The sequence below is a fragment of the Microtus pennsylvanicus genome, chromosome 1 (genome assembly GCF_037038515.1).
Source record: "Microtus pennsylvanicus isolate mMicPen1 chromosome 1, mMicPen1.hap1, whole genome shotgun sequence".
NCBI classification, from domain to species: Eukaryota; Metazoa; Chordata; class Mammalia; order Rodentia; family Cricetidae; genus Microtus; species Microtus pennsylvanicus.
Window position 1 is genome coordinate 198,665,254 of NC_134579.1, and position 24,926 is coordinate 198,690,179.

The 24,926-nt window shown below is 42.6% G+C and overlaps 1 protein-coding gene across 6 annotated transcripts in view; it reads left to right on the top strand.

Moving 5' to 3' along the window:
• The window catches only part of Phactr2 (phosphatase and actin regulator 2), a 268,456-nt gene that overhangs the window by 74,781 nt on the left and 168,749 nt on the right, over positions 1-24,926 (top strand). The window contains exon 1 of one of the 6 annotated variants that reach the window (XM_075948789.1): positions 4,016-4,378. The exons of 4 other annotated variants lie outside the window; for them this stretch is intronic. In XM_075948789.1, the coding sequence (XP_075804904.1) occupies positions 4,366-4,378 (13 nt within the window). In that variant the 5' untranslated portion in view covers positions 4,016-4,365. Of the gene's footprint in view, positions 1-4,015; positions 4,379-24,926 lie in introns of those variants that run through there. One more of the 6 variants, XM_075948769.1, reaches the window with a different exon arrangement.

Sequence of the window (24,926 nt, forward strand, 5' to 3'; positions counted from 1 at the left end):
CAACATTCACGTTCTTTTCTGTTAGATATGTTCAGTACACTATTGGAAACTGTGGTCACCTTCTGTGTTCTAAGACCCTGGGGCCTGTCTTCTGTTGCCCAACCTTCTCTCTTCTCCCATTTCCCCTCTTCAGGTATCTGCTAACCACTATCCAGTTGTCTTTATCTATGGTTCTAAGTGGGCGAGATCATGCAACATTTGTCTCTTGTTTCTGGCCTGTTTCACGTCAACAGTTCCTGGATTTGTTCTGTCATCAATGACAGGATTTCATATTCTATTTTTAATGGACAACTAATACCCAGCCACGTATTTACTACCTCACATTGAGGCTCCCCCAGGTTGGTTCCACAGCTTAGGTAAACACGGACATGCAGATGCCTCTTCAATATATTGATTTCGTTGTCTTTATAAACACAAGCAGTACTGTAGTTGTTTGATCATCTGGTGTTCTATTTTTAGTTTGCTTTTTTTTTTAAAAAAAAAAACCTCCGCATTGTTTTCCATAGCTGTGGTAATTTACATTTCCATCAAAAGTGTGTAAGAGGCCCAATTTTTCTCTTTATTCCCTTGCCAACATGTTTGCCTTTTGGTACCAGCGATTCTAACTAGAGGGAAGTGATGTCCCGTGGTTTTGACACGGATCTCTCTGATGATGGCAATGGGGATCATTTTGCTCACATATGTGTTGGCCATTTCTTGCCTTGTTTTGCAAATGTCTGTCTATTTACATCTTTCACCTCATTTTAAAATCAGAGTCTTTGAGGGGAATATTTTTCTCTTCAGCTTTTTGGGGTTCCTTGTGTATTTTGGATGTTAACCCCTGGTCAGATGTATAGTTTGCAAATGTTTCCTCCCTTTCTGTATGTTGTCAAACATCTTCTAAACAACATTCTCCAAACACTCTCTATAAAAAAGAAGGAAACCAGATGGTGAGGGTCGTAACCCTCTTTCTGAAGGTGGGGTAGCATTGAGGGTCCTGCGGGCGCAGGTGGTCCAAATTACCTCCAGCTTCAAATGGTGATTGCCAGCAAGCTAGAAACTGTACATCTGGGAGGGTTAACAAAGTCAGGAGCTAAACTCCTATTTAGAAACATAGTAGAGGATATTCAGGCAGATCGGTGCAGTTCCTATGCCACATGGCATCTCTGGGACAATTGAAAGCTCCCAGTGAGAACTTTATACTCACACATTCCTCAGCTAAAGTATACATGTGCTTCTGAATTAAATGGGTGGAAGGAGGGGTTCTCCCTGTGCCTTGAGGACAGTGGACCACGGATTGTACCTTTTCCTTGCTATGTGACCTTTCTAGGTGCTGAGCAAGAAGAGCGAAAAAGTCATTGGGGTAATAGTGGCTGGAACAGGGCAATGAGATCTTGGGTCCTGCAGACAGCTTATCAGCAGAGCCTGGTTCATGATAGATACTTGCTAACAGTTTCATTATTTCTAGAAGTCTCCCTGTGTGGCTCATCTTGCATTATCTGGAGTGGTTTGGGAGATTAGCCGGGGAGAACAGGAGAAAGTGAGTTTCTTCATGGACTAAAGGGGTCTTGTCGCAAAACAAGTTAAAGTTTTTTGCCACCTATTTTATTTTTACAGTTTTTTTAGTGCTCTTAAGTTGATAAACTAAATGTATCAAACTACATATAGTTATGAAGCATGGCCTGATGTTGTGACATATCTACATGATGTTATATGCTTAAATCAAGCCAATCAGCATATCTATCACCAAAGGAAATTAGCACCTACCATTTTGGACTGCAAAACTGTCCTGGAGGATTGTGATCCTCCACTGGTCTGAATTGGGTATCAACTGTGTTTCTGAATTCATGCTTTTTTTTTTCTTAAAGAAAGGCCATACAAAGGCATAGACTATACAAAAGTGGCTTGTCCTCAGTATAGTCTGAGTGAATTCATACAGACAGTAACATTAAAATTGCTACAGAAAAACATGCTTGTTCACTCTGAATGAAATAAAGATTTTAAGTAGTATTCAAATGGGTTTGGGACACCGAATGTATTTTAGCATTTAATAAACTTAAACAGAGGTAAGATTTTCCAGAACTTCACGCATTTTTAAATTGCATGTAAGGGCTTGTGGGTCTGATATAAATTGCACCAATGACTATTTATGGGTTGTCCAAGGAACCTGCTCAGCATTTTAAAGTGTATTTCAAATAACCAACAAGACAAGCATCCAGAACACCATCCGTTAGTCCTTTAGAGGTGTGGTACAACAAGAAGAGGAACCACAGCTTAAATTTTGGAACCACGAACAAAGATAGCATAATGATATCTGTGTGGGGGATAAGAACTTTCCATTGGTGATGTTCAGCTATGTCTTGCCAAGGCCTCAGACTTAAGCATGTACTTACTCTTTTTCATATTTCTCTGTCAATTCCCCCTCAAAAATAGTTAGTTTGCCCTAGATTTTGTGCTGATGACAGTCACATCTTAATCAGGGCACGTTGATGAGGTGTGCAGGCCACAGTGACTTTAGTTTTATGGGAACTAAGCTCTCTTTATTTGAATCCATGGAGTGATAAATCTTTGAAATCATGTGACAGAATTAAAATTAATATGGATAAAAAGTTACTGGGGGACCGGCGACTGCCACAGGGAGATGGGATCCTGAGTGCAGCTTGTAGGTAGTGCCCTGTTTCATAGAGCCTCTCGATGATGGCTCTGTTACTTCCAGAAGTCTCTCTAGCTTGCCCATACTTTTGCTTGCATCATCTGGGATGCTTTGGGAGGTTGGCATGGAAGAGCAGGGCAAGGGGAGGGCAGAATGGCTGAGAAACATAGGAACTTCAAAGGAACTACTTCAGAGTTACTGGTGATACGCCTGAGTACCGGTGATATGCCTGAGTGCCGTGGTTGGTTTTTCCTCTGAAAGAACCGAACAGCCACAGGAGTGTCTGAACTCACCACAGAAGCACAAGTCACTAAATGCCGTTGCATTGGTGGACTAGGTAAGTGGTTTGTCATTAGGAGTTCCAGTGAAAAAAATCTGTAATAAGTAGCTCCCTTTTATGATTTAATAAGCATAGGCAATATTAATAATACCAAAGATTGTTGTTTTTGTTTTTTCTTGCTGTGTACCTGACACCCCTACCTCTGCTTCTCAAGTATTGCGGTGACAGGTGTGCATTGTCACACTTGGTTTTATGATGGCCTGGGCTTAGAACTCTAACCTTCCAGCATGCTAAGCAAGCCCTCTGCCACCAGAGCTACACCACCAGCTTTTCCTTTACCCCCCCCCCTTTCAGGACGATCCCACAAAGCCTCATGTAGTGTATATTTCTTGTACTGTCGATCCAATGAGAGCATTGTAAATCATCTTCCTATACCTGACAAAATGCAGAAAACAGAGCTGTTTGGGCCCTCGGATCTCGTGTGATTACAGCCACATGGCCCTGGATGAGGTTTCCTCAGGACCCTGCGGCGCTCTGAACTCTCATATCATAAGGCGTCTTGCGTGTCTTTGAAGGTCTTGTTTACACAGCCCAATTACGGGACAGAAGTGCAGTGGCCTTTCAGATTTTCATCTCTTTTGACCCTCGGGTGCCCACTGCTCGAATAACTGCAGAGAGTGAGACACAGCCGCTCTACCCCCGACCCCCTTTGGCAAGTGTCTCCTTTGATTCGTGGCACTAGTGAATTCCCTTTATGTTTTGTGCTGAGGGCAGGTGGATAAAAAATTCTGCGCAGGAATATGGAAATTAATTACAATAAAAAAAACCACTAAAATTGGACAGCAATGCATTTAAACATTTTATCTGCCTGTCCTTGCCCCCCAACAACAAGCAAACACTTTCTACTCTGAACAGGAAAAGTCATCCGGTCTTTCTGTGATATTAGTCCTAAGGGTTGAAGCCCACTTAGCCTAACCCCCAGAAAGGATCCTCCATTGGAGTATTTTTGGAGATTCCCTGTTACCTTTCGATTATCCGTGCCTTTTCCTGTTCCTGTTGGCTCTGGCATCTTTTGGAAGGCAGTGTGTTTTTGCATAGCATGTGCACTTTTTTTTTTTCTCCCCCAAACGTGCAGCACATTCAACACTGCAAGCATTTTCTTTCTTTCTTTCTTTTTCTCCTTTGCTTAGAACAGAGGTGGAAACCCCGGGGGACTCAAGTACCCACTTGATAGGCTCAGTCTCTCTTAATCAGCCTGTAATGGAGCTAATGGCTGTTTGTCATCCTTGGAGATATAAATTTCCTGGCGGTGGCTCCTGCAGACAGTGCGTGAAGTGTGCTCTGTGTGCCAGCGAGGGCTGATAATCAGTATAAGGGCAGGGTGCTCCGTTTAGTCAGAAGAGCCAGGGCTCTGGGCTGCCAGCTGCAGGACTCGCCTCGCCACTCCTGAGACATGGATAAAGCCGGTAGGTCAAATGAGCCTGAATTCTTCCTAGCTGCTGACTTCCCCTGCACCCTATATCCCCTCTGCAGCATGCATCTTTTCCTATCTGTCGCTTGCATTCTGGACTTCACTGTTCCAGATTGGGAGGCATGCAGTGTGTTAACCCCGATGGGCCACCAGGAAATCCGTGTTCTCTTTGAAGTTTTAGGAATTGGGGACACAGATTAACATGCCCCGGGTCACCTTTTGGAAGACTGCACTGCTATTCTATTTAGGTTGCAGGAAATGTGGTGTTTGCTCTTTTGTGCTCAGCACAGTGGGTGCAAAAAAATGCATATAGTTAATGACAAAACTCTTTGCTAAGGGATGGCAGAAGGTAAAGGGAGTTAGTATTAAAGAGCTGGATGAATTTTTGAGAACGTTACACTATTTGCTGTGTAGTAACATAAGAACTGTTTGATGTGATGCTTTTATTCTCCTATTAGAAACCAATGTCAAAAGTGTTGCTGTATGTTGTGATATTTTAATCTGAGAATATAGTCATTGGTTATCAATCTTTTAAAACAGCATTTGTTCATACCGCCTTTATACGAGAGCTGCACAAACAGAACGGGGGAAGTATTTTAGACAATTAATTCAAATCTTTACTTCTCAGGGAGTTTTTATTCTTCTTGCTTTGCTGTAGGAACTTTTAGAAGCTACATACTGTGGGATTGCTCCCATTTTCTGACCCCCCCATCCCCAGCTGCGCTCTGGGTTAGCTTCCCTCTGGAACTCAGTAGGTCAGTCACCTGGTGCTCGGTCGGTCACCTAGTGCTCTGTTGGTCACCTAGTGCTCTGGCTGCATAGTGGTGTCTGCAGCACCCGGCGCCCTGGGAGCTCTCCTGAGAGGATTCACTGTTTATGATCTATCCTATGCCCCAAGACCACTCCCCCCTTGTGGTAAAGGAGTTTGTTAGGAAATCGGTCAGTTTCAGTCATCTGTGTAGGTAGCCTGGCATGCAGGGGTTTTAAAGGCAGCGTATTCTGTGGTCTTTGATAGAACAGCTGGCCAGGCATGAAACACTCATTACAATTATTCCGGCTTGGACATTTTGAACAAACTTAAGGAAATTAGAGCAGCATACTATTAGGATTGAAAGCCCTAGGGGGAGCAGAAGAAATAAAGGTGTAAGAGAAGGTGTGTGCATGCGTGCGTCTGTGTGTGGTGTGTGTGGTGTGTGTGTGTGTGTGTGTGTGCATGCGTGCGTCTGTGTGTGGTGTGTGTGGTGTGTGTGTGTGTGCATGCGTGCGTCTGTGTGTGGTGTGTGTGGTGTGTGTGTGTGCATGCGTGCGTCTGTGTGTGGCGTGTGGTGTGTGTGTGTGTGTGTGGTGTGTGTGTGCATGCGTGCGTCTGTGTGTGGTGTGTGTAGTGTGTGTGTGTGTGGTGTGTGTGTGTGTGTGTGTGTGTGTGTGTGTGTAGGTGGAGGAAAGCTGGATTCATGCGTATACCTATAGACCCACGCTGGCTAGGACACTATGCTTTAGAGCTTGGCATGAAACTTCCAAAGTCTGCTCTTCTATGACATGGCACATTCCAAAGATCAATCAGAGCTCCTCTGATTACAATAGAAAAGTGAGTAAAAACAAACAAACAAACAAACAAACAAGCCAGCATCCTTAATTTCGCCTCTTTTAAAACTCCAGCCACCCAGAATTAAATATACTGGCGTCCTGGCAGAATCATCACATTAATTCATTAAATGCCCCTCTTCACTGACTCAAATATTTATTTAAAGACCCCATTTGAGAAAAAATCCAAGGAACAGCATACTGGAGCAGCGTTTTTGGAGGCTTCAAAATTGTGAAGGCTGATTATTTCTCTTTTAGCTAACTATAGCTCTGGGTGAATAAGTGTTTAGCAGTTGTATTTGTTTGCATAACTAAATGCCACTAACAAAATACCATGCTTTTGACAAGTTTCGAGCGTAGTACTGTGCTCTGGAAAGTGACTCTTAAAACAGAAATTTCTTCATTATTTCCAGTTTTAGAAGTAATCACCAATATAGGTAGGTATGCATGCCTTTCAACAGAATGACAGACTTTCAGTGGCATTATTTGAAAAGTTCAGAAATAATGTTTTCTCATAAGGCTGCGTAATTGGCCATCAGTGAACACTTTGTGTAGTCATTTTTTTGAATGATGTAAGCGCCAGTCAAGCAGAGGAAAACATAAACATCAATTCCCTACATATACTCTGAGGAACTTTATTTTCTGTAAGAAAAGCATGTAAGATGTGCTGGTAATAAGCAGCCAGCAACAAAGCCAAAAAAACTCAGAACTGAGTATCTTTCCCATGATGCCAAGCGGTCCAGTTCACTTGGAGCATTGAAGCTTCTCCAGTTTCATTTAAATAAAACAATATTGTTGAATATTTGCATCTATCTCTAATCAGAAGTGGATTTCAGGGGTGGCTATCTGAACTCTGCTATTCGGAGCTGAACTCCATCATGACAGTGGGTCATCAGTTTCTTCCTGAAGGAGCTACAACCCCTTCCAGCAAGTCCCCTTTCCCCATAGGGACTTGCACAATCCTTAGGCAGAAAGACAACAATGGGGCTCGCACGAGCTAAATGGCTTCGATTCATTTCGATCAATCAGAACACCACATCAGAGATGTTTTCATGTGGTTTCTGTTGTTAAACAAGGAAAAGAGCCACCACAGGGGATTCTGTCCCTTTGGGTGAGGTTTGAGCTTCTCAGAGATGTTGCCTTTGGGATCCAGTCTTCCCTTTAAAGCAGAACTGACATTCCCACTGTCTCAGGGAAGGAGCCATTCCTTCCCCCATTACTGCTGGCTTAGGTCTTCCTTTAAAAGCGTTTCCGGGAATAACAATAAAATATTTATCAAACTATGTATACAGACTATGTCAGGATACTCTCAGCAACCCACAATCTTTTTTTAAAACCCCTACTGCTATTTCTTCTCAGAAGTTTCCCCACCTCAGAGGGGTGGCCCTTTATTTACTAACCCATGGCCACAGCTGTAGTCCAAGTCACTGTGCCGGTACATTTCTGTCCCTCTGCCTCTTCTTGCCTCAGTTCCTCAGGAGGGTCTCATGAGTGAGACTTGAAAAGAGGTTGAGGCATTCATGATGAGAACTGGATGGTGAATATCCCAAACAAGGTCACCCCACAGCCTACGGGACTAGGTCACTCTACAGTCTATGGGACAAGGTCACCACACAATCTGTGGGACAAGGTCACTCCACAGCCTATGGGACAAGGTCACTCCGCAGTCTACAGAACAAGGTCACCCACAGTCTGTGGGACGAGGTCACTCCAGAGTCTATGGGACGAGGTCACTCCATAGACTATGGGACGAGGTCACTCCACAGTCTATGGGACAAGGTCACTCCACAGCCTATGGGACAAGGTCATCCACAGTCTACAGAACATGATCACCCACATTCTGCTGGACAAGGTCACTTCACACCTTATGGAACAAGGTCACCCACAGTCTATAGGACAGAGAATTGTAAACTATTATTTCCCATTTTTTTGGCTCATTTTCCTTGCTTGAAATCAACATATTTTGTTTTCCTCACATGGTATGGATGGTAAAAGGTGCTATGATTTAGACAGAAGGCAGTAGCCACTGAGAGCCCTTGGATTTTTGCCTTCTGTTTCGTAGCTCGAAGAAGGTTGACAACAGAGTCACCAAGAACATCCATGAAGAAGGATTCTGTCACCTCAGGGACCATGAACAAGTGATAGAAACTTCATATGCTTCCATCCCCCATCCCTAAGAGATAACAATCCCTCTACCCATCTCCTAAGATTGGAATGGAGAGAAAAAGATAATTCATGCACTGCTTTTGCTCCAATGGCTGTCACATGCTCTTTAGAGTGTCATCGGAACACTGAAGCAGGCTGCCTTGCGAACAGTCTATCTTCTAGCAGTATGTGTTCGGCCTGTGAACAGTATGTGTTCTTATGGCTTAAGCAGAAATGCAAGTGACAGCGTGGAGAAGGAGCAAGGCGAGCAGTCAGGTGGCTGGCCCAGGAGTATAATTGGAAATTGATGTGGGTGGCTCAGTGGGGATGGAGTGGAAGGGCGCATTGGCTATGCATCAGAGCCTGCTGAGTGTGCACGTAGGCAGAGCTTGCCTAGTCAAAGGAGACCTTTGGGGTTTCTAGTTTGAGAATCGAATAGTCTGACACTATGGAACACAGAATGAATTTTAAGGAAAAGGTGGCAAAACCTATTTTGGAACTGTTGAATTAAAAACACCTTCTGTGTTAGCCATAGAAGTTCAAAGTAGGTGGAAAGTTTACACACACACACACACACACACACACACACACACACACACACACACAGAAGGGCGATTCCTTACTAACCATGGATTTGAGATAAAGCTGGGTAGTTGGTTTATTTAGGTTTTCCACCTATTTAAATATGTATTTAAAAATGTATATCTTCAGCCCAGTGAACCTACAAACAGCTAATGCCCCTTCCCTGCCCGCCTCCCCCACCAGCCTGTGGCAGATCTCATAGGAGGCTCTAGAGTGGAGAGACTTTCAAAAGCTTCATTTTTTCAATGCAGATGGAAAGAGGACCAGACCCAGGGTGGGAAAATTCCCCTAGGCCCTAAAACAATTTGTATAAAGGCCAGGCTGCTCTATAAGAAGATATAAACACAAAGGCGTTTTATTTTAAGCAGGTTTAAAACTTAAATTTTGAAACAGGAGAAGTGACTTTTAGAAGGCTCTCATAGCAAAGTGTCTGAACTATCAAAGGCACTGTTTCAGAAGATGGGTGGCTGGAGGGGCAACCGCCCCCATGAGAGTTTACGTGTTTTCAAAGAGACTGCTTCTGCGAGAGTTCGCTTTGTTTGCAGACTTTATTTGGCATAATGTTTACCTTCTCTCTCTAATCTGCTAGTGGAGTTGTGTTGTTGTACAATTATCTATAATTTTGACAGCCACGACACTTTGTAGAGATGCTGCATACATGCTTACAACACATGTATTTAACATATAGACGTATATCATACACACATATGTACATACTTTTCATATGTGCCCATGTGTGCACTCTTGCCTGGGAGGTTATCAGTCCTGATGTAAGGGACTGTAATAGTTACAGTTATCCTAATAAACCATACAAGCTTAATACAGATTTCTTTGTAATTAAAACAGAAATGTATTTGTGTTCTCTGAAAGCCTCCTTATATTTATTACTGATCACATTACTCTCCTTCGTGCTCTGTGTCTCCGTGGTGAGGACCACACTCGGGACCCTGGGCTTACAAGTCTAATGCTCCCCCACTGACCTCAGTCCTCAACACGTTATTGTGCGTTGTAGTTACAGTGAAGCAGATGTTTACCAGTATAATTTATCATAAAGACCACTGTGTTATTCCAGCGTTTTATAATTCTGCAAATGAGTGTTTTTAAGAACACCCAGGATTCATGTAAGAATCCTTTTCTAAGGAAAACTAATGAGTACTTGATAGACCTACTTCTGCGGGCATTTGTTTGCTGGATGCTTACGTTATTGTAGAAATCAGTGCTCTTTAAAAAGAAGACTTCAAAACGTGAAAACAGGCTTGTGTTTCAATGCTAAGTGCGCTGAGGATGATGCTGGTTTTCTTCTTAATTGTTCTTCCTAGTTTTCGTTTTAATTGTGGAGTGACTTTGACCTCTTGAGAATAGATTGGTAAGCTTGGCTAAGTGTGCACAGCGGCAGATGAAACATCTCAAAAAGAAGTCTTCTGTTTGTTTTCATGCCATTGGAATTTGTTTTTAATGGTTTTTTCCCTTGTATTGCAAACACTCATCTTTACAACAGCAAAATAAGCTGCAAATTTTCTATATCCACAGACAAAGTAGAAAGGCTTGTCACATGGTTTCAGTCAAAAGGAACACTTGGAAAAGTTATGGAAAGAAAACCAACAAGAAGGCATTTGAGTGGCAAAGAAGGGAAACAACATAGATAACATGCCATTTTATACTAATTTCGTGAGCCGCTAATTGCTTCCACGAGATATGCACACTGAGAATTTAATGTTCAGGCAAGTAGGAGAACTGTTGAGTTTAACGGTATCGCGCAAGGCATTAGCATGCTCCCAGGATTAGGATATACTTTCTTGCCCGCATTAATTGATATTTGTTGGAAATTCTGAAGATGAACTGCCAATGACATCAACCACAGAGTTTCCCACGAAGTACCTAGCTATTTGAGGTAGGTTTGCAAATTTGGAAATCACTGTTCAAATCTCTCCGTTCTCATGCTTGCTCTCCACTTTTACCCTAGGTTTCCTCTCCTGAATTCTTTCTGACTCTCAGTTTTCTGAAATAAGTAGTCATTTTTAGTGCTTACAAAATTATTTGTGTCCATAAATACCAATGCTTGATTAGGTAGAGATGGAATGACTGTGTCGTCTATGGTCAAGGTTTGCTTCTTCTTCCTTGTTGCTGGCCTTTGGGGGTGGGCCATACCAATGATGCTTATCGTCACTTTCTGATGATGTAAGGAGAGAGAGGCAGCCAGAACTTCAACGTGCTTTGGACCAGAGTGGAATTTAATTGCAAACATGGACCTTGGAATGAAGCACATCTTTTATTTATCCAAACATAACATTTAAAACGAAGCATTAAACATTGATGAGAAGAAATTTTGTATGTCAAAGGCAATTTCAGAGTTCTATTTTTATACTTCAGGTACCAAGAACGCTGCAGAAACAAAGGGCAACCATAGTCAACTAAACATTGTACATCTTGAAAGGAAGAAAACAGAGATTTTGTGGCTGCTTCTTCTTCTCTCCGTGCCAAGTTCAATATCTTACAAATTACATCATTAATATTTGCAGTCAACCTATTAGTAAATATTATTTGCCTCTGAGTTACATCTGATTAAGCTGGAGTAAGAGCTCACCCACTAGGTGTATGGTTTCTAAGCAAATTCAACTCTTTCACAACAGTCAAGTTCAGCTCAGCATTTTCCTGTTGTCAAGTAGCTTTTAAAACAATGAACCTGGGCCTTTATATCTTCTATGACACTACATATAGAGCCTGGACTAATGTTAATGTATAATATCTGGTGTTTTTAAGATTTAAGTCAAATACATCATTTAATGAATTTGGAACAATTTTTCCAAACGGGAATTCATTTTAAAATACCTGATGCAGAACAGAGATCAGTGCGTATAAGAACTAAGCATAAGCAGACACAAAAGGATTATAGCCTAGTCTGTATCACTGGATGCTGTCTCCACAAAAGAAAAAAATGTATAGCTACTCAATTCTTCCATAAGCCTTCCCCATTCATGACAATTTGTGAAACACAATGCATGTCGTAAACTTCACTAATGAGGTCTTGCACCATGGCCAAAAATTATACACAATTTTCACTGAAGGGTTTAATAGTGTTAAAGTCATTAATATGAATTATTTTTATAAAGGGACATGAATAACTTTAGTGATAGAAGTATATGTACACCTTTTTGTAAAGTGAATCTTTTGTCTTCTGGAGAATCAAGGCCACACATATCTGACAGGGTTTCAATACCTTTATGTGGTTAGACGAGGGTAAAACCCAGGCAGGTTTTCCCTCTGCTTCCCATAAAGCATCTGCAAAATTATTTTTTCAGGTAGCTCTTTTCCCTCTATCAGACAGTCAGTTCCACTGTATGAAGCTACCCAACAGCCCAACACTACACTTGTAAGTTTCCTCACATAGAGCCCTTTGCTCAAAATATTTAACTTTCTAATTATGTCTAGTGACTAAAATGAAATCTCGTGACTGGACTTTAGAGTCATCATTTCCATTCTTAGGCCTGAATCATTCAGTCTCAGCAGTTTTTGCACCCTAATAGGTGTGAAGTTCAAATCCTGCCATTCGTTGCTATTAGTAACTGCCTGTGCCTGGGTTTCTCACAATGTCTTGTTAGTGTTCCTGTGTCTCCTGCTTCCACCGTCTGTTCTATTCTCTGCTTTGTACATGTTAAAAAAATGTGTGTGCCACTGACTTGGGTTCTTGTATTCCTCCCATGCCACCCACCATTCCTGTACCCGTATATCCAGGAAGTATTTTCTGGAGCCCACTGTGTGCCAGATAATATGCTAATCAGCGTGGACGCAGTAAATGACACAGATTTCCTTCCTGAACCTTCTTTCTGGCAGAAAAAGTAAGGAGTAATTGTAGACAAATGCGCCAGAGTTCCATGTTGTGAAGTTCATTAAGAGATACACATTGGGCATCCTTTCTTTGAAATGCTTCGAGTGAGACATATCCACAAGTTTGGATTTTCTTTTCCAGATTTTGAAATATTTGCATGTATGTCATGTGATACTCTGGGAAAAAGTTCCAAGTCTCAACCTAGCATTGGCTCATGGGTTCTCCCTGGGCACCAAGCCTCCAAAATATTGTTGGGAAGCAGGAAAAGCCTTAAAAGGTAGAGGCCAGTAGAAGATATTTATGTGAGTAGGGCCATATTTTTAAAGGGGAAACGTGGGCTCTCATATTTTCCCTTTTTCTTCTGTGCTCCTTGGGTACCAGGTGAAGATTTTAACTGCACTGGATATTCCTGACACAATACACTGTGGTAACACAGGTTCAGAGCCATAGGGCCCACTGATCATGGACTCAAACCTCCCAAACTGTGATCCAAAATCAACCTTTTCTCTTTATAGCTTGATTGCCCTGGGCATTTATTATAGTGACTGAAAGTTGATCAACGTACACAGTTTGAGGATGATTTTATATTTTGACTGCAATTCGTCTCATGAGGTCAAGCCTAGCATTTCCACATATACCATCATATTGGTGCTCAATGAGTTTTGAATTTTGAGTTATTTTAATTTCAAATTTTCTAGTTAGGTGTGTCCAATACATATTTAGAGAGAGAATGGGTTCAGTTGAGTATTAGTCTATATGGGGCCACCAGGGAAAGCAAGCACCTGAGAGGTACTCATATGAGCTGGTATCACAAATTCCCCAGAAGCTAACTGATTGGCGTGTTTGTCCAATCAAAATTTAGGTCAGTCTTGGGGACTGATGGAGCCATAAGGAAGGAACTCAGCTGAAGCTTAGCTACTTCAGGAGAATTAGAAAGAGCCAGCAGATTGGGTCTCTGTCCTACCAGCTCTCACGTGCCTTTGAAAGGTTCTAGGTCAAGACACGATCGATGTGACTGTACTTGATGAATTCAAGGCATGTCAATACTTGGAAGAGCAGGAACTGGAGCTCCCATGATGAAATCCACACAGTCAGTTCTTGAGGGAATGGCTTACAGAGGGAGAGCATTAGGAGGCAGAGACTTACTGTTGCCTCAGCCCCCCAGTCCTGCTTCAAACATCTTCCCACTAACCTCCAAGGCCCGGCTTTTCTCAGAGCATGTGTGGAATTCAGGAGCATGCACTCCATTTACTAGCAAACTTCCTTCTAACAAGACTGCAAAGTCTAAAGGGCAGATGGCACCTCTTAGACATCTTTTGTGTCTTTCAAAGAGTCAGAAGGGTTGTTCTGAACACTAGTCATCTGTAAGAAACGCTTGTAAATGTTTTCTGAAATGCCAACCTCTGTGTTCCATGCTGGACAAATGCCATCAGATTCTGAAAGGTGGGGGAGAGTTCAAAATGTCAGGTTTTGTAGATGAACTGCGCATATGATTATAATAGAACAACCAGCGTGCGAGCCATTGCCGCAGTGTGTTCTCCTTCCTCCTTCTCTCCTTTTTTTCTCCTCCATCTCTAGGCTCCCTGTCCCTCCTCTATTCCCACTCCCTCCCCCTTTCTCACTGCTTCCCTCTCTCCCTACTTGTTTTTTCTCTGTGTCCCTCTTCTCACCAACAAACAGACAGTCTAACGGAGAATTTGTGCTTAGGACTTAGCCACTTCGTGATGAACCATGAGACTGGGCCTGAAAGAAACCTTCAAGGAAGTGACAATGGTAGAAGAAGAATTGTTTCTAGGTGACAAATAGACCTGGTGAAAGACAGGTGATAGAGAGCCTGGCTCACCAGCTTCCTGCACCTCTCATCTTTCTTGTCTTTCAGGCAAGTTAAATGTTAAGAGTGAACACCGTAGTAGAAACAATTGCCTGTGAGTCGTTCCGTGGGCGTTCTAACTAATGGGAGATGCTAAACACCACGTATCAAGTGGAATGTTAAAGAAGAGATGCATTAGACACTTCCCCACCACCATCACTCAGAAGTCCTTCTATGATTGGTCATCATTAACTGAGTCTGTACTGAGTGGGTGGGTTGGAGCCAGTTAGACTCTGGGGCTGCATTTCCTGTTCCCTGTAGCTTACGGTGTTCCGCCTCTTCCTGACAAACCCACAGGTCCTTCCCTACCTTATGTATCGGCGAGTGACACACATAGCGCACGCGCACATGTACATGTACCCTAGAACAGATTTCAGGTCAACTTGAAGCAATATTATAGTATAGGGTGGTTGGATACTGGACTGTTCTGGTATGTTGATTGATAAGTGGTGCTTTTTCTTAATAACAAACTCAACATGTATCTTCTAGTGAGAACAATGCAATCAAAACCATCTTTTAAAGTCTGATGTAACAATCCCACATGGTTGAGAAAGTGCACATAGAAGGAGATTTAACTCTAAATGTTTGGAGGAATGAAGCCTCTAGACTTGGGAGGAGCTTCAGGATTGGGCAGAGGAGGCCTCAGCCCGGACCATGCTTTCTCACACAGGGATAGATGCACTTTATACACCAATTCTGGGTTCTACGTTCCTTCTTTTCACCCATATCTTCTGTCTCATGCCCACGCCTGGTGTCCCTACTTCCTCTAAACAGTGGAGTTCACCTGGACTGGCCATTCACGGCGACACACACCAGTAATACCGTTAAGTTATTGGGGAGGCTGAGGTACGAATATTCCAAGTCTGAGGTCTGCTGGGGCTACATAGTGAGACCCTACTATAGAGTAAGCAAGTGATTCATTTTGTAGATGAGTTTGTACGCACCCATGGTGAGGCCCATACAATGAAAGCACCCCAACAGTATGGGTAGCTCCCGCCTTCTGGGTTAGGATGCTTGGTTGTTGCTGATGCGAAACAACACTGCTATCAGAACCATAAAGCTCATGTGTTGTGTGCAAAGCTGCTCGGCTGGACCCTGCTAGAGGCCTGCAGGAAACTGTAAACATGAAGCAATTTTCACAAGACTGTTGGAGTGGAGTGGAACAAGAACTCACCGCAAGAATTCTGTATGCACTTGTTCCACTTTCTATGGAAAAAACGCTCACTAGGTTCTGTCTCATTTACCAAGGCTTCTGGGAAACTCTAGCCACACAACTTGCCTTTAATTTATCACCTGCTACGTTCTGATTCGCATTGCGTAGACTTGGGTGTTATTTTCTTAGTAATGGAAATTTGGCAGACATCCACGTCTAAAAAGCAGCTTCACACGGGGACATTTTTAATCAAGGGATAAAAGGGAACGTTGCTAGCCTCGACCTTTGAGAATGGTCACCGTGGCACACGAGGTGACAATATCTTGGCTTTCCCTTGTGGAGCTTCATCCTTTCGAGGATCCGTTGTGCTCACCAGTGGTCCTGTGAACAGACATCGAGGTGGATGAGTCAATCTATTTGCTTAAACTGTAAGCATCTCACAGCACTCATTAACCTACGGGTCACTTTTTTAAAATTAAGGAAGTTCAAAGACATGTGTTTAAATAGCCCAACTGTCACAATGTTTGAAAGAAGCCAGATAGTTGAAAATTAGAGCCAACTTTGTCTTTCAAATCCAGGCTCTGGGGAAGCCAGGAGTCCTAGAGCATACATTTAGAACACACATCACCTCTAGCCTCTAAATTTCCTGGCTTATGTCAGTTTTTGTCATTAGCCCTAACGCTCTGTAAACAAACAAAAAAAATGTCCCTTACACTAACAGATGTGAGCTTTGTCTCTCCCAGGCTCAGGAGAGGTTTCCAGGGAACATCAAAACTATAACATCTCCTAATGTAGTTTTGTGTGCCTGGGTTATTTTAAAACAAAACCGAACCCCGCCATCCATGTTTTAATGGAAAGCTGGAAATAATGAAGATTTTTCTTAAATGCTCCACATGCTTCAGCAAAATACCCCTTTCATCTTTGAAAATGATTACAAATATAGCTCCCTTCTCACAGCACGACAGAAAATCATGTAAACACCTCAACGCTTTGGTTCTGCTCAAGCAGATATGAAATTAAGGCAGAGAACTCCCCCCACCCCGAAGCAGCCTCATGCTCAGCTTAACTGCAATGAAAAACGCAGCAATGACATGTAAACTCCATGTCCAGATCAGCATGTGACCATCTGCCAACCCACAAGGCAGAGCTATGCCCAGCCAGGCTTTCAATAACTGTTATACAAAAGAAAACCCAAACACGATTTACCCTTTGGGTTGCAGGCAGTATGTTCTGTTGTCGTGGCTGCTGTTGTTGTTTCTTAAGGGAGATTTATTTGCATTTATCCTAGCCAGAAAGGTTGTCTCAGTAGAGGACAGGCAAATGGCTTTGGTCATTATGACTGCAAAATGCAACAATTTTAATTTATCATCTTGAGGTCTAAAGAAGGATCTGCAATCAGGTAAGCAGAGATTGGAGAGTGTCTGTGGTTCATTAATTAGGGGACCACACGTGGGAAGGGTATGAGAGATTCCAGTTACAAAGTAGCAATGAAGAAGTGGACAGGTATTTAGACAGACTATAGGGAAAGGTGAAGTTCAATGCCACGGTTTGGACAGAGTCAGCAGAAAAGCTGGGGGAAATACACCTGTAGGATTTATTTTGCTGGATTCCATTTGTGTAAGATGGCAACAAAGAAGACCTAGGAAAAGGGGGTTTTGAAATAGTTCAGCGGGTTAAAGTGATTAACAAATCCAGTGACCCGAGTTCGATTCCTGAAACCACACAGAGGTAGAAGGAGACAACAGACTCCACAAAGTTGTAGATGGACCCCACACACGTGTTGTTCATGCCACGTATGCTTTCCCTAAGACACGTGCCTGTGCACAAGCACGTGCACACACACACACTCACACACACACACACACACACTCAGGTGAACAAAAGCAAAGCCAAGTCCCTAGCACCCATGGCTCCTTCCAGTCATCAGTGGGGAAAAACAGCCTCTTTGCTGCCTTTGCTCTTATCTACGTCACCAGCCACCACTTTAATTTCTGTTTGAATTAAAATTATTCTTAAACTGCAACTCTTCTTATATTTACCCACATCTACTTGCCTTCTCTGCTTAAGCATAACCCCAACATTTGGAAAAGTGTGAAATAACCCCAAAACACTAGGCTTAGAGTTCGAAACATGGGACCCTTGGCTGTGCCTCTTCCGGTTGAGCTGGCCCAGAGCCGCACGGGCTCCTTCCTGGGCCTTGCTCTCCTCATCTGCAGTGGGTTTTGGTTATGTCAGGCTCTCCTGGTGAAGGTAACATAGCAGCCGACTCATTGGGCTGCTGCCTAACTTCTGGGTCATTAGCAGTATCAACTCCCAGGCACCCCTGAGAGGATCTAGCAGTCACGTGCCTGCTCTGGTCCCCGTGGGCTTTCGCCTTGTCCTGTTTCTCAGTCTGGAGCTCCAAACCACAGCCCCTCGCTCATTGCCAGCTGTTTTCTCCTCTCTTGCGGTTTGAGAAGTCACACAGTCAAGCCCACAGACTTCTGTCCAAGTTACGAAGAGGGCAGATGCCACTAGGGTCAGGGTAGCTTGCCCTGGGTCCATGTCACAGCTCCGTCTGCTTCCTACTTATTGGCATGACGTGCTGAAGCGGGCAGCAAAGGACTGTCTTCTGACGTTAGCTCCTCATCTTGTTTGGAAAACCACAAGGATTCTGTTCACCCCTCTGTATCAAACCAAAACTCAAAGGCCTCGCACAAAATCTCTTGCCTCCTAGGTCCTTCTGTGTCCCCAACAGTCTCACCGCCTCTAGATGCACAGACCTGGACGCCCACATCCTAGGCCCTTCACCCCATCCCTGTGACTGTCTGTTCCTGGTATTTTGCTTTGTTCCCCAGCCTTCTCATTCTCGTCGCCTACCACTGCTCTCCTCACTTAGCAGGGAACAGCTCAGGGGCTGAGTGGTCCCCCCTGGGTCTTCCGAAGGCTAGCACAGTAGGTAACACAGAGTAAGTACAGAGCGCATGCTGGCCGACTCTCTGCTGCCTGCCACTGTTGCCAGGCTGCAGGATGTTCTATAGAGCACAATAGTGTATTCATACCCTCTCATTACACAGATTTGATACATTTAAGGGGGAAAGGATAGCTGGGAAAAAAACACAGTGCAAAGATGCAAGAAGCCGTGGGATCCTGTCGGTAAGAGCCTCACTCCTCCAGAAACAGCTCCATTGAATCTTGAAATTTTCTTTTTTCTTTTTCTATTTGACTGGCATTAAAACCAAATTCAGAAGTTTAAAAACTACATTTTGGTAGAGGTTCCTTGTGAGAGGAGATAGGATATATAATAATTACAGTCGCGAGGACTTTGGAATTGATAGCTCACGAAAACGGACGAGACTCGAATCTTCAAAATGTTCTGAAGTCGGATTTGCTCTATCAGTGGAATGAGACTTGAGAAACTTCACAAAAAATTGAGAAGTAGAATGAATCCAGCCTTCAATCTGAAGGAGGCGCAGTCTAGTGAAACTCTTTATCTATTTTCTATGAACATTTCAAATACCTTTCCTCGGAAGGGAGGTTAGCTGTTTTCAAAGTGTCTAATATGTATCAGTACGCTTAAATTGTCCCTTGCTCTTGATATGGAGGAGGGGAAAAGTCCTTTAACCATAATACTCAGATGAAAGAAAAATAATTCTGAATCTTCCACAAAAAAAATCGGTTAATGTGAATACAGTGTGCAAACTGACTTTATAGACGCAGTTTCTGTTTGCACATTGTAATGTCTGCAGAGATCATGTTCCAGGTTCTAGCAGTTCTCAATTTTATAGGAACTTTGACTTTATTTTTTTTTAACCTTATTGCTACTTGTTTTTGTTTTGCTTTGTGAGACAATGTCTCACTGTGTAGCCCAGCCTAGCCTGGAACTCACCACCTTCCCTCCTGAGCCTCCCAAGTGCTGGGATTCTAGATAAGTATAATGACATCTATGAGAAACGTTCATATTTTACTTTCTTTTTGTTTTGTTTTTGCACTCAGTCTGCACTATTTTAGAGGTGTCTAAAGAGAAAACAGTGCCATCCCTACTTAGTTACCTGGAGAGCAACACATATTGTTGAGACTTACTATGTACGGCCTAGAATATCCTACACAGTGGCCGTGTCTCACCATGTGTGATATGTAGTATGCATAGTCCAACAGGTACCCTTGCCGCCCTCCCAGAACAAGAAGCTGGTGGCATGGGTCACATCCTGACACATGGGGTGAATGGTGTGAAGGCCTGGCCCTTCCTCACCCTCCACCCTGCTGCAGCTGGAGCTGTCACGGAACTTACTCCTATAGCATCTGAAATAGATGTAAAAACATGTCCCTTCTCATGATCAAGATGATGCCATGATGGTTAGCTTGTGTTCGTACGCAGGGTCACCATAGCATGAGCACTTTAGCTACATTTCCTTCTGCATTCCCAAATTCAGATATTCTGGGGGAGCAAAGGGGTAAAAATAAGCAACACTGTTGGTCGTGGGGTTTTGGAAAGCGGTTGATTTTGTATTATCCTGAAAGACCTTTATTCATGTGGGTAAATGCTACCCCATGTTTTTCTGAGTGGAAGCAAATGTTCAGAATGTCTACAAGGAACTCCAGGCCACAGGGGAGGCCCCTGATGTCCTCTGGATCCGGGGAGGCCATACAGAGGGGGTATGAACTCTTGACCAGGGAGGTAAAGCTGAGTTTGCCTTTGTGCCCATGCGCTGAGCACTCTGGTAGAAATGGGAGATGGAAAACTATAGTGATACACACAGTGATAATACATTCAGTCATAAACCAGGAATCAAGGAACATGGTAGACAGAGATTTAGGGCTACTTTTGAGATCTCCTTTAGGAATATTTGTGTAACTTATCATGTGCATGTTATTAATGATATGGTTATGTGGAACTGAGAATGTAGCTCATTGGTAAAGCAGTGTCTAGCAGTCAGGCAACACTACACCTGATGTGGGATTTCCCTTTGTACCATTGGTTAATAAAGAAACTGCTTTGGATCTATAGCAGGGCAGAACTCAGGTAGACAGGGAAAGCTAGGATGAATGCTGGGGAAAAAGACAGAGTTAGAGAGAAGCCATGTACTCCCTGCTGGAGACAGATGCTGGAAACTTTACCAGATAAGCCACAACCATTTGGCGATAAACAGATTGATGGAGATGGGTTAAATTTAGATGTAAGGGTTCACCACTAGGAAGCTAGATCTAATGGGCCAGGCAGTGATTTAAATAATACAGTTTCTGTGTGATTATTTCTGGGCTAAGCGGCTGGGAACCAACAAGCAGCTCTCTCCTTATATATACATCATACACATTCCCTCTCTCTGTTTTTTGTCTCTATTTCTAATTCTTTCTCTCTTTTGTCTTCTTCTCTCTCTCATACACACACACACGATGATCTTAGTCAAAGTTTAGAAAGTTTCTGTATGAGAAATTTGTTCATTGTATGTTGCCTAGAAGCTTCATTTGATGACTCAGAACCTAATATCTATCCCTAACTGGAAATTTCATTCAGATAACACTTCAAAACTTATCAAATAGGTCTGTGTGCTCAATAGGTTTTTTCAACTTGACACAAGATAGGATCATCTGCAGAGAGGAAAGCTCAACTGAGAAAATGTTACCATCATAATGGTCTGTGGGATATTTTCTTGGCTAATGATTGACGTGGAAGGGCCCAGCCCACTTGGGCAGTGCCACCTTTGGGCAGGCGGTTCTAGGTGGTATAGTGAAGTGGAATGAGCAAGCCATTAAGTAGTGTTCTTTCTTGGTCTCAGCTCCAGTTCCTGCCTTGAGTTTTTGTCTTGCCTTAATGATGAACTGTTATCAGGATGTGTCAGCCAAATAAATTCCTTCCTTCCCAAGATGCTATGGGTGATGATGGTCTTTATCACAGCAAGAAAACCCCAACTAGGATAGTCTGTGCTATGGGAATGTTATTTTCATCTTGTGTAGAGTGTTCCCAATGGATTTCATCCTTCAGGGACACTCCATAATTTTAACATTGCACATGGTTCTGAGTAGTGTGAGGAGATCTCAAATTGCCCTGTGTTATCTATCCACCCCTGGACATGAATCATCCCTTTGCCTAATGTATCCACATTGTATATGTTACTCTCCCATTAGCCATTTATCTCTGTGTTACATCAAATGCATCATGCCAGGTGTGATACACACCTTTAATTCAGCACTTGGGAGGGGGAGCAGAGGCAGAGGACCTCTGTGAGTATGAGACCAGCATGTTCTACATAGCAAGTTCCAGGCCAGTGAGAGCTCAGTAAGACAATGTTTCAACAAACAAGCAAACAAACAACAAAGCAAGATGAAAGTGCTATGCTTCTTTTCAAGTAGCTATCGTGTTACTTAAAACTTTGATTGCAGTATGTTGTTATAATTGTTCTTTTTTATTAGAATTGTTACTTATTCTTATTGTGCCAGGTTGAGAAACTTTATCATAGGTAGACACGTATAGCAAAAGTCAGAACTGTATAGATTTCTGCGCTCTCTGAGGCTTCAGAGTTCCAATAGGCATCTTGGGATGGATCCCCTGCCGATAAGTAGGGATTACAGTAATGTGAGTTTTCCCCGAATAATTAGTCATCCGAGTGGGCCGGATTCCAAGCCACAGAGATTTGTAAGCACACCGTTGTGGAGTCTTCTATCAGCTTGACATGGTTTCAGGTGAACACGGTCATTTCGGTTTGCTGGAACTCTCTTAAGTTTCATGGTGTTTCAGGTTTCAAGAAATACCCAAAGGTCGTAGAAAAATGCCAAGAATTTCACCTTGTTTTGTGTGACAACAGAATGAAGGCACATAATTACACACCATCCCCACTCCTGCCAAACCGGCCCTGGCCCAGATTTGTTTGAAATTCGGCACAAAACTGCATTGTTATCGGGAGGATGTTCCTGTGAGATAAGAAAGGCCTGGCAGCTTCTTTGCACAAATATTCAAACTGTCTCTTCCACAACGACAAAGACTCTAACAGCAAGCAAGTTAACGCATGTTTACTACTGGAATGCTTCAATCTTGAGAGCACACATAGCCCTAGTCCTATGCGGTGTGCACCAATAACCCCACTGGGATTCTACCTGGTGCTGCAAAGAAGCAAAAACGAAGAGGACTTGGGAAGTTTTTTGTCCCCCCCGCCCCAAGAAACTACTTTGAGCAGGTGCACATTAATTGTGGAATGTTATTACCCAAGACGTATCTGGAGCTCCACTTTCAGAGTGGGAAGACCAAAAAGGTTCTCATTTAGTGGCTCATTTGCTCATTTACTTTGACATTAGACAAATGTTGCAAAGCATTCTGTCTGTGCTTTTCTAAGGGTATGTCAAGAAGTCAGAGTCACCTCTTGCCTTTTAGGAGCAAACAGACAGGTCTGTTTGCAGATAAAGAAGAGAATTGGCAGTGTTTGTATGTCAGAAATGGAAGGAAGTATGACATAGTGAAATGTGGGGACATCTCCCTAGGGAAGTGACATTGGTCTGGAGTATTTTCAGAATAAAATCAAGTTTGTTAGCGGAAATGTTGAGCCTGGTGGCAGGCTTTTAATTTCAAACTTGAAATGACATTACTTAGTTTGTTAAGCTACCTTATTTAGATGTTTTGACTCACAACAATTCTGACTAACTCCAGAAAATAAATTGACTTGCAGGACATTAATATTTCTACATTCAATTTCATAAATAGTCATTGAATGCTTAGCCATAGGTAATATGGTATGCCACTGTATTAAGTAGCTTTGGATATTTCAAAATCTTTGCCATTCGGTTTTTTAATTATTAGTTTAAAAAGTTGAGATAAAATGCACCTAATATAAGATTAGCCATGTTAAAATTCAATGGTGTCTGGAATATTCAGAGTGTTGAACAACCCCCGGCTCTATATGATTGTGAAACACCTTCGGTATTTGTTTCAAAACTCTTACTATAAAGTCAGACATATCTCCCTCCCCGCCGCCCTTGCTAACACCTGTCAGCTCTCTGTCTCTAAGGGTTTACCTTTTCTGGCTGTTCCCTATAAATAGAATCGGAGAGTGTGCAGCCTTTGTGCCTAACTTCTTCAGTTTACCAGATTTCAGCATGTGACTGTGCCCTCACAACTTTTTATGGCCGTCTACCTATTGTAGGACCAGTCCACAGCTCAAGTCTCCTTTCACCTATGGGATAGGTGTTTGATTTGCTTTCACCAGGAGCTATAGTGTGTTAGTGTGATCATAAGCGTTTGCTCTGCGTACATGTGTTTGTTTGAGCCCTTGGTTTCAGGTGTGTATAACTAGGTGTAGCATTCTTGGGTCATATATTTTTCTAAATATCCTTAATTTTTAAAGGGTCCACTAGGCTCTTTCCCATATAGACATCATTATTTACTAGTTCAACCAGCGAGGAATAGGGATGATGCTGTTTGCCCACAGCACGGCGCTTGTTATTGTCTCTTTTCTCATAGTAGCCATCCTATGGCTCCTCGGTATCTTATTGTGGTCTTGATTTGCTTTCTCCTACAGTCTGACATGGATGGAAGAATTGCTTTCCATGTACCTTTGGCCATTTTTGTATTTTCTCCCCTCCATCTTTGGCAGCAGTTTTCAAGATGTAATGGCAAGTGTATTAGAAACAGTAAGGCATGAGAGGGTTTCAGGATTGTTTACTTGTCTTGGCTTCGGCGGTTATGACAATCATTATTCCCCTAGTTAAAGGAGGAATATGTGGATGTCTTTTCTGGTTTTGGCATTTGCTATCCTCTGGATAACTGGGGTCTTACAGAAAATTAATCAATTTGAGCCATATCTATGATCTTGATCTTGCCCAGTCTTCATGGCACTATGAGACGTTGAAGAGTTTGCCTATAAGATAGTTTCTTAAATTCTTTACTAGTTAAATTTCTCTCTGTTAAATATACATTGAGAAATCATATAGACATGTGGGGAGAGAGAAGAGTGTGTATTCTCGGATTGAGAGAGAAATGAAACCTAGATCTCAAAGCTCATCTCAACTCTTAAGTCCATGCAAGACCTTTGTTCTGTCATCTCACCAAAAATAAAATTCTATAAAAAGTGAAAGATTCCCCTTTCAATTTCCATTAGAAGTTGCTACTTATTTTTCTTATAACTCCATAGGATTACAAAGATTAAACATTTTAGGACAGAAAAGATCTAAAGCTTGTTATTTCCCAAAGAAATACAGATGATCCCAGCATGCCTTACAGGACCAATCCTCTACAGTAGGTCTTCTCAAACTGTTTCCATTTGCATTCCCTTCTTGGTTTAGGAAATTTTGATGCACCCGCAGGCACATAGATGTACAAAATAACAATCAGAGCCAGATGTGGTGGCACGTGCCTTTCATCCCTGAATTTAGGAGTCAGAAACCTGTGGATTTCTCTATGTGTTCCAGGCTAGCCA